Below are 10,495 nucleotides of genomic sequence, written 5' to 3'. Positions count from 1 at the left end.
GGTACCGCTCCTGCTCCAGTGGAACTGGGGAGCCCCGGTACCGCTCCTGCTCCAGAACCGGGGGAGCCCCGGTACCGCTCCTGCTCCAGTGGAACTGGGGAGCCCCGGTACACGCTCCTGCTCCAGAACCGGGGAGCCCGGTACCGTTCCTGCTCCAGTGGAACCGGGAGATCCCCGGTACTGCTCCTGCTCCAGTAGAACTGGGGGGCTCCGGTACCGCCCCTGCTCCAGTGGAACTGGGGGGCTCCGGTACCGCTCCTGCTCCAGAACGGGGGGAGCCCCGGTACCGCTCCTGCTCCAGTGGAACCGGGAGATCCCCGGTACCGCTCCTGCTCCAGAACCGGGGGAGCCCCGGTACCGCTCCTGCTCCAGCCCTGGAGAGAGGGCACCCCACAAAACGCGGCACCGGCTCGGCCAGCGGGGACAGCGAAGCAGCGCCGGGGCTCTGGGCGGATTTCCCGGAACAGGGAGAGGAGCGGGAGGGAGGGAGGGATACAAGGAGAGGGGGGGGGAGGAAAAAACAAAACAAAAAAAAAACAAAAAGCAGGAAAAATAAAAAAGGGGAGGGGGGGGAAAAGGGAAAAATATTGGGGAAAAAAAAAAAAAAGCAGGCTGCGAGCCAAAGCGTCGCCAAAGCCCCTCCGCCCCCGGGCTCCCGCAGACAAAGGGGCGGCGGGGCGGGCCGGGGGCGGACCGGGGCTGCTCGGTGCCCGTGCCGGGGGCGGGCCGGGGCTGCTCGGTGCTGGGGGCGGGCCGGGGGCTGCTCTGTGTCCGGTGCCGGGGGCGGGCCGGGGGCTGCTCGGCGCTGGGGGCGGACCGGGGCTGCTCGGTGCCCGGTGCCGGGGGCGGGCCGGGGGCTGCTCGGTGCCGGGGGCTGCTCGGTTCTCGCTGCTCGGTGCCCGGGGCCCCCCGGCGGTGCCCGGCTCGGCCACCAGCTGGGCTCCCTCAACAGCGCAAGTTTCCACCGGGCACCGCCACGGAGTTACGCTGGGGGGGCGGCCCCGCCGTGTCCGTCCGTCCGTCCGCCGCTTTGTTCCCGGAGGATGCGGCGCGCCTAACCCCGGCGCAGGCGGTGGGGGCCGCAGCGGGGGCAGGGGCAGCCCTCCGCCGGAAAACTCCGCGCCGCCCTCCTTCCTCCTCATCCTCCTCCTCCTCCTCCTCCTCCTCCTCCTCCTCCTGCTCCTGCTCCTGCCGCTGCCGCTCGCAGCCCCGGCGCGCAGCGATGCTGGCGGGGGCCGGCGGGCGGCGATGGAGCGGGGCGGTAGCGCGGAGCCGCCCAGCACCGCGGCCCCTCGGGCGGCTGCCCGCGGCCCCTGAGGAGGAGGAGGAGGGAGAGGAAGGCCGGGGCGGCCAGCGGAGCGCGGCCATGGAGGAGTGGCGGCAGTGCGGGCGCTGGCTCATCGACTGCAAAGTTTTGCCCCCGAACCACCGGGTGGTCTGGCCCTCGGCCGCGGTGTTCGACCTGGCGCAGGCGCTGCGGGACGGGGTGCTGCTGTGCCAGCTGCTGCACAACCTGTCCCCCGGCTCCATCGACCTCAAGGACATCAACTTCAGGCCGCAGATGTCCCAGGTAGGAGCGGAGAGGTGGATGGATGGAGGGGTGGCCGGGTGCGGAACCCCCGGGAGCACCTGGATCCCGGGATGCGGCTGCTGCTCTGCACAACTTGGTGGGAGATGGGATGGGATGGGGTGGGAGACCCTCTGTTTCACCCCCCCCCGGTTCAAATGCGGTCGAGAAATTAGGATAAAAATTTGAGAATGCCCCCATAGCCTCTCCCTTTACTCGGATAAAGTAAAAGCCCTCCTCTGTTAATGCTCATAGCCTCTCCCTTTATTCGAAATAAGTAAAAGCCCTCCTCTGTCTCCTTTGCCTCTGATGTTTGTGGGTTAATTTCCCCACCACCCCGCAGCCCCTCCCAGGCTTTATCCCCCGGTTTCTCTCCGGGAAAGGCTCCGGGGCAGTGAGAGCAGCCGGGGCAGGAGGGAAACATCCCCCTGGTGTTTACAGCCGTGGCGAAACAAAAGCAAATAGCAGGGCATGGAGGAGATGGGATTATTGGGGGTTTTCATGGAGGCGCTGCTCCGTCTGGGATGTGCGGGAGGAGCGGGCGCCGGGACCAAAGTTTGGCTGGGAAGACTCAAAGCAAAATAAATGAGTAAATTTATGAAAACACGCGAAGCTCTGGTGCTCTGTGAGGCTGCCCCGAGCCTGGCCGGGCAGGGAGCGAGGCCGGAGCAGTGCCCGAGCCCCGGTGCTGCATCCCTGATGGGGATGGGGGCCTCAGGGCAGCGACCCCATTCCACCCTTGCCCTGTTCTCCCATTTGGCTCCTTTAAAAGGAGCTCCATCCTTGGAAGTGTTTCCAGTTGTTGGTTTTATGGAAGGAGGCTTAAACAAACAGAAAAAAAAAAAAAAAAAAAAGGAAAAAAATTTGAAAAAAAGAAGTAAAATCAGCTCAGCTCAGGTTGTTTTGTGTCTGAGAGCTCCGCTGGTGTTTGTGCAAGCTGGGCCGCGGGTATTTGCATGGGAATCGGGAAGTGAAATCGATCGGAACGAACGAAACGGGGCTTTGTGCCCTGCCCGCCGGCAGCCCCTGCGTGTTGACAAGTTCATGTCAGAGCGTCGGCTTTTATTTTTGAACAACAGGTTCTAGCGGTGAAATCTGAAGGGAAACTTTCTGTCTGTGACTTCAGGGATAAATAAACCCCCCGTGCCCGCAGGAGCTCAGTTCCTGTGCTGTGAGAGTGAATCCCTCTCCCTTTTTCTGCTGGAGTTTCCCTCCAGGACGATGTTTTGATGGTTTTTTTATTTTTCCAGTGTGTCCCCTTCACCCAGCAGGACACAGCCACGTGTGGCTGCTGTGGCTCAGGACAGCAAATTTGGAGCCCCATTTTTAAGGAGCAAAGTGCGATTTGCTGTGAGGATGAGGATCCTGCAGAGCACCGGGATGGGGATCCCCAGCCCCACGGTGAAACCATCCCCCAGTAAATAAATAAAAACACGTCCTGATGCCTCTGCCCTGGGTGGAACAATGCTGGGAGATTTCCTCTTGGCTTTCCAGCCTCTGAACTGATCAGACTGCTTTCCGCTCGCGCTGATGTTTCCAAATTTAAACTGCAGCGCAGGAGCTTCCCTACAACGTGCTGGGAATGGCACGCTGTGTTTTGGGGTTTTTTTTGGGAATACAGTAATCCTACAAGGCTCATTTTGGTGTAGCAGTTGCCCTGTGGTGGGGAGGTCAGGATGGGTTTGGAGATGCGGCACTTGGGGACATGGTTTGGTGGCAGATTTGGCACCAAATCTGGCTTGGGCTGGATCTGAGAGGGCTTTTCCAGCCTGAGCTCTGGTTCTGTGGGAGCTGTGATGCTGGGCTGGTTTGGGATGAGGTTTGGAGAGGAGGCTCCTGCTGTCCCTGCCTAGTTGGAGGGGACAGTTCCCAGCCCTGCTGTGTGTAATAAAATTGTTTATTACAATAAAATTGTAATAAGTTTTTTTGCTTATCCCACCTGGCTGTTCTCACAGCTTTAAGGGCTGATTGGGGTGGGTTTGGTGCCTCTGAAAATCAGATCATTTGAGGGGAGCAGCACAGAGCTGAGCCCACAGGAGTGCAGAGCATCGCCTGGAGTGGGAGCGGATGCTCTGCTGGTGCCTCATCCTCAGCCAGGATGGGGCCCAAACCACTCTGGAATCAGCCTTTATATTTGATGTTTTTGCTAATTCCTGGGAATTTGGCTTTTCCCCAGGGTGGTTAAAGGCACTTCCGCTGCCCTGGGGTGATGGGGATGATGGAGGGCCTGAGCCCCCCTGGATGCCCCAGCCCTGCTGTGGCTCTTGTGGGCACTTCAGTGTCTCTGGGCCAGATTTCAGGGGAATTGTGTAGGAATCCATCCTTGCCGCCTGTGATGTGCTCAGACACGGGGCAGGGGTGTGCACTGAGGAACTTCAGAGGCTGTTTTTGATGATAAATGCACATTTTGCCTGGCTGGCTGGACTGGCTAACCAGCTGTCTGCCTCACTGCAGAGCTCATTTTGTTATTAATCAGGTGAAGTGCCAGGGGACAAGACACTTGTGCTAGACTTGAAACAGCCAGGAAAATACTCTGTCATCCACCTTTCCCTCTGAATTAACTGAGGTGTGCAGGTGTGCAATGAAAAACAGATTTTTGCCCGAGGTGAGCAGCGTTTCAAAGGCCAGAGGTGAAATCACATCACTGCACAGAAACACTTCAAGATCCAGGCACTTGTGTGTTATTTTTTTTTTTTTTCTTTTTAATCCTTTTCTGTGCTGATTTGTTTTTCCTTGCAGCTGTTGGAGGTGTGATGAGAGCTGAGGTTGGAGTGTGGAGGGATTGGTGTCCCTGTCCTCCCAAAATGTCCCCAGACTCATAAAACCTCCCTGTGCTTGGAAGTGTTTCCAGTTCCTGGTTGGTTTGGTGGATGGAGGCTTAAACAAATTGCAAAAAAAGGAGAAAAAAATAGAAAAAAAATTAGAAAAAAAATAGAAAAAAAGAAATTAAATCAGCTCAGGATGACTGAGCTGAGAGGCCAGGCTGGCCATGCAGCAGTAGGGGGTTATTAAGCATAATACTTAATGCTTAATTAAATAAATGAGGCAAATCACCCCGTTAGTTGCAGTCTGAAGTTTGCTTTATTTTCATATTCAGTTTCAGTGACCCCAAATCTGCTCCTTGGTGGGGCCTGGGAGGATGGGATGACCCCAAGAACCTCCAGAGTGGCCAAGAAAATAAACAGGAAAAAGAATCTTGAGTCCCAGCTCTCTTGTGAGAGTCACTGGACGTGAGGGCAGTTTGGATGGAGCGAAACTTCATTTCTGCTCTTGGTTTCTGTTTCTGGAGAGCTGGGAACGGCATGAGGGTGATTGGTGCTTATTGATCATTGTGTCTGTGGCTGTGGTTGGGTTTCTGGGGGTGTCATTCAGGGAGATTTTCCAGCCAGAGTGTGGTGCAGAGGACATTGGAATTTACAGAGGTGGGAGCCCTGTGCTTTGCCATCCCCAAAATCCCACTCCTCTCCCACCTTCCCATTCCTAATCCCAGCCCTCTGCCACCGTGTGAGACAAAGATCTTTAAACTTTACATCTTCATCAATAATTAGCTTTGAGTCTTAATTTTGTTAAATCTCTGGTCAAATACAAATTAAATGACTCTCCACTGCTGTTTCAGCATTAAAAAAAAAAAATATGTGCGCTAAAACACCTGCATGTTTGGGTGAGGTTAATATTGGTGCTGTGAATTTTGTGAGGTTTTCCCTTTTTTTTTTTTTTTTTCCTTTTTTTGGCACTTGTCTTAGATAAAATTAATCCTTCCTGACAGGGCCTTGGATGTGTTTGGGGGTTTGGTACCTTGGATTGTTTGGGGGTTGGTAGGGCAGCCTGGTTGGAGCAGAAATGTCATGGGGGCTGCATCAGCTGTGCCAGACACATTTGCAGGATTCGAGCAGGAATTATCCAGGAAAACTGGGGGGATCTGGGAGTTTCCTGCAGAATTCCAGATCTCTGTCCCTCCTCTGGTTCAGTCTCATCCCTCCTGGGGATGCTCTGAAGGGCATTTCTGCTCTGAAATGGGTTAATTCAATGGGAAACAACCGAGGAAGAAGCAATAACACCCCAAATCCTGCCCCACTGCCCCGTCCTGGCTGTCTGAGCACTCTCTGTGAGTTAAGAAAGGTGAAAATTGGTGCCTGCACAAAGCTGTGGTGGTGTGATTTAACATCAAGACTCCCATGGATATCACCCCCCATCAAAGGCTGGTCTGGGCAAAATATCTCTGCTGAAAATCTTCATGGTCTCTGCTGAAAATCTTCATGGTCTCTGCTGAAAATCTTCATTTTCCTGCTCCTGAACCTCCTGGATTCTGGAAGTGGAGCAGCCACAGAGTGGATGTGTTGGTGGGTGCACAGAGTTGGATTTAGCAGCAATGGCCAGCTCGTTAGGGATTGTTATTTGGGAGCACACTGACATCTCTCCAGAGGGAATCCAGCCCTCCCTGCAGCACCTGGAGGTTTGATTGGGGCCCTGGGGGCTGATGAGAGGCAGCAAATTTAATTGGAGTGATGGCTGGGCTGCCCACTGCTCTGCAGAAAACTGCAGCCCCACGCTGCCTGAGCTGTCACATTTACCTCTTCTTTTTCCTCCATTTGCCATCAAAATCCTTTATATATTTATATATTTTATTGGTTTATTGGTGATGGAGGTGCTGCTTTGCTGTGCCTCTGCAGGAGCAGGTGGCTCTGAGCCTCCCCCAGGTACAGGGGAGGTGGGGGATGCTGGAGGATTTGGGGCAGGTGATTATTCACAAGGCTTTGGGGTTTTTAATGTGCCACTTGAAGGGTTTATAGCTGCAGTGCTTGTAATTGCTTCCATATGTCATGATAGCAGTTAAATATAATTTAATATTATCAGGGCTTCGTGGGTTCTTTGAGCAAGGTTTGTGTAGCTACTCTTGATTTACCCTGCTCAGCTCCTCTGGCTTTTTTGTTTATTCTCTGCTTTTTTGAAAGTGAGTTCTGTTCCAAAAAAGAAAAAAAAAGAAAAGTGAAAAATGGCCTGGTTGCATATCCCTGTTTACTGTGTCTCACTGACTTCCCGTTGGGATGTGCTGAGACTTGCAAAGGGAGAAAAGGGAAAAAAAAAGGGAAAAAAGGAAAAAAAAAAAAGGGAAAAAAAGGTGCTCTGTGTGAGCTGCTGCCACTCTTCCTGCCCAGCCCCACTCAGACCCCAAACCCTTCTGGGAGCCTCTTTGTGACCCTCTGAGCTTGGAGCATCCAACTGAACCTGCAGCTGAAGGCTCATAAATATTCAATATTCTGGTGGGGCAAGGTGCAGGGTGTTGGATGGATGCTGTGAGCTGTGCCAAGCAGCCTGAAAAGCAGTGAAAACTTTTATTTTTTTATTTTCTTCACGCTCTTGAATGATGGATGAGAGCTAAATACCTGCATTGAACACCTACCGGCAACGGGCTCTTGAATGAATGGATGCCTTTAAAAAAAAAAAAGAAAAAAAAAAAAGTGATTTGGTTGGGTTTTTTTCAAGCTGCCTCCTGTCCCTGTTGATGAGCTGTAAGAAATGCTTGGCTGGTCCAGCCTGCTCGGGGTGCTGTGCCAGGAGCAGGGGGATTTTTGGCACTGCCCAGCTGCTGGGGCTGGCTGAAGAATTGGGGAAATGAGGGAATTTGGGGTGGATTTTGTGGGAGGGCTGAGCATCCCCCACCTCAGCCTGCTGGGATGGGACCCAGCACCCCAAATTCTGTGGGTGTGGGAGCCCCAGACCCTTTTCCTTCAGCTCATCTGGAGCCAGAAGGGACCTGAATTTTGGCAGGGACAGAAATGTTGCTTCAGACTGAGCCTGGGTGGGATGGACAGGCAGGGATGGGATGGACAGACAGGGATGGGACAGACAGGGATGAGATGGACAGGGATGGGATGGACAGACAGAGATGGGATGGACAGACAGGGATGGGATGGACAGACAGGGCTGGGCTCTCCCTCCTGGCTGCAAACAGAGCACAGAACTTTGTACATTTAACAAATCTGTGCTGCTCTCCAGGTGTCTCATCCCCATCCCTGGCATTTGTGGCTGTGCAGATGCTGAGCCCCGTGCCTGGGGTTTGATTTTTCCCTGCACATTTTGTGCTTCTGGGAGTGTTTGTCTGAGATCCTGGACTAGCCCAGCCCTGGAGTTTGGTCTGAATTAACCCAAGGTTTAGCTCAGAAAGGCTTTTTTGGGATTTCTGTCTGTGATGGGTGTTTGGGCTGTCTGAGTCCCCCCTCCTGTGTCAGGGGGTGTTTGTGCTCTACCTAAAGCCACAAGGGCTCCACTGCAGAAGGAATGGTGAAAATACCAGGTGTAGATGCAGCTTGCTGCTCTGTGGAGGCTCTGAAAACCCCAGTTCTCCTCGGGAAGGTCACTGCAGATCATGTGTGGCCATCAGATTCCCCAGCCTGGTCTAACCAGTCCTGCAGAATAAATTTCTGGGCACCTCTTTGGATCTCTTTGGATCTTTTTGGACATTTCCCTGCAGTCCCCAAGCAGTCGTGTGAGAGCTGCCAGCCCTTCCTGCCCCAGGACAGAGGATGTGCCTCCTCTGGCCAGCACCCTTTGCTCTGAGGAGGCACTGTGGGATCTGTTCCTGTTTTGTAACCCTGCTGGACAGCCAGGATCCAGCTGCAGGAGCCTCCTCTGCCTCCCTGGACAGCCCCAGCCTGACTCATATCCTGACTGCTCCTCGTGGCTCTGCAGTGCATGCACTCTGTGCTACAGACCCACCAGAAAATCTGATCTTTATTCACTGGGTTTTTCGGGATTGGGTTTTCCAGCCTTGCTGCAGCTGGGGAACATCTCCCATCTCTCAGTGCCCTCTCCCAGCTGTGCTCCAGGTGATGGAGCTGGTTTGGCTCCCTGGGATGGGAGCTTGGGAGGGCTCTGTGCCTCTCTGGGCTGTCCCTGGAGCTCCAGCAGGGACCAGGACCCTGTGCCTGCCCCCACTGGGGCCTTGCTTGGCCCCCAGACCTCCAGGATTTGGTAAATGAGGAGAAGGGGAAGGTTTAAAGGTTCCCATGGAGGAAATTTGTTCTTTATCTTGGAGCATTTGGCTGAACACTGATGGAGGAGTGTGGGATTTGCTGGATGAAGGAGGAAATGATGAATCTGACTCTATGTTCTTAGAAGGCTAATTAAATACTATATTACATATTATATTACATACTATATCTTATATTTTATTTTATATTATATTTTATTTTATACTGTGTACTCTATACAATATATTATATATCATATATTATATATTACATATTATATATTATACATTATATATTACATATTACATATAATATATTATATATAATATATTATATATATTATATAATATATAATAGATAATAGATAATATGTTATATATTATATATTATATATTATATATTATATATTACATATTACATATTACATATTATATAATATTTTACACTATATATGATCATGGTTTATATTATATTATATTATATTATATTATATTATATTATATTATATTATATTATATTATATTATATTATATTATATTATATTATATTATATTATATTATATTATATTATATTATATTATATTATATTATATTATATTATATTATATTATATTATATTATATTATATTATATTATATTAGCTATACTAAAGAATACAGAAAGGATACAGACAGAAGGTTACAAAGAGTGATCATGAAAACTTGTAACTCCTTCCAGAGTCCTGACACAGCTTGACCATAATTGGTCATTAAGTCAAAACAATTCACATGAAACCAATCAAACAATCACCTGTTGGATAAACAGTCTCCAAACCACATTGCAAAGCAGCAAAACACAGCAGAAGCAAATCAGATAATATTGTTTTCATTTTTCTCTGAGGCTTCTCAGCTTCCCAGGAGAAGAAATCCTGGGCAAAGAGGATTTTTCGGCAAATGTGTCAGTGACAGAGGGGGGAGTGAATTGGCCCTTTTGGAGCACTGACATATTTTGGTGTGTTTGATGGTGGTTTTCAGCTCAATGGGACATCTGGTGTGTCTGAAGGGGGAACAGAGGAGGTTTGTGCCTGGGGAAGGGGAGGAATGATTTGTGTTCAGCACCGCAAACACTGAATTATCTGTGAAATCCGTGGAAATTGGGGGCACCCAGTGCCTGGAAAACAAACGTGCAGCCAGGCTGGGAGCAGGGCAGTGCCTGTGCTGCTGCCAGAGCTGGGGCAGCTCCCGGGTCCTGCAGGAGAGCCCAGGGCAGGCTCTGGCACCGGGATTGCCCTGCAGGGAGGGGTTCTTGGCTTTGCAGGACGAGTTTGGCTCCTTGGGGTTTGTCAGAGCTGGGAATGCTCTCAGAGCACTCAGATCTGTGCAGGATAGAGGTTTGTCCTAAAGCTGAGCCTTGCTCCTGGCAGGTTGGGTTTGGGGCAGAAGCAATGAGAATGGGAGATCTGTGATGGTGTAAATGTGTTTTATATATGAAATATGGGCTTGAGAGTTGTGTAAAATATATAAATATTTTATATAAATATTTTATTTATATATATATAAATATTTTATTTATATCTAGAAATAAATACTATATATATTTATATATATAGTATTTATATATAGAAATAAATACTATATATATAAATAAATAAGTACTATATATATTTTTTATATATCTGTATATCTACATAGATATATATCTTTATATCTTTAGATATATTTATATTTTATCTATATGTATTTTATATATTTCTATAAAAATATTTTATTCATACCTTATACTTTATTTTTATATTTTATATATTTATATTTATATATCTATTCATTCTATATAGTATTCATATTTATATTTAATTTATATTAATATTTTATTTATATAAAATATATATTTTAAAATATATATAAAATGTATAAAAGTTATATATTTATATATAACTAAATATATAAAATAAATATATAAAATCTATAGTTATACATAA

General features: G+C 49.3%; 1 protein-coding gene across 6 annotated transcripts in view; it reads left to right on the top strand.

The window, feature by feature from the left end:
• The first annotated feature begins 1,271 nt into the window (after positions 1-1,271).
• VAV2 (vav guanine nucleotide exchange factor 2) overlaps positions 1,272-10,495 on the top strand; it is a 120,501-nt gene continuing 111,277 nt past the window's right edge. For all 6 annotated transcript variants that reach the window (XM_058038141.1, XM_058038139.1, XM_058038138.1 and 3 more), the window contains exon 1: positions 1,272-1,570. In XM_058038141.1, the coding sequence (XP_057894124.1) occupies positions 1,367-1,570 (204 nt within the window). In that variant the 5' untranslated portion in view covers positions 1,272-1,366. The remainder of the gene's footprint in view (positions 1,571-10,495) is intronic.

Source organism: Melospiza georgiana, chromosome 20 (genome assembly GCF_028018845.1).
Source record: "Melospiza georgiana isolate bMelGeo1 chromosome 20, bMelGeo1.pri, whole genome shotgun sequence".
Lineage (NCBI taxonomy): Eukaryota > Metazoa > Chordata > Aves > Passeriformes > Passerellidae > Melospiza > Melospiza georgiana.
Note: the sequence above shows the minus strand (reverse complement) of the source record. Positions and strands in the feature narration are given on the sequence as shown.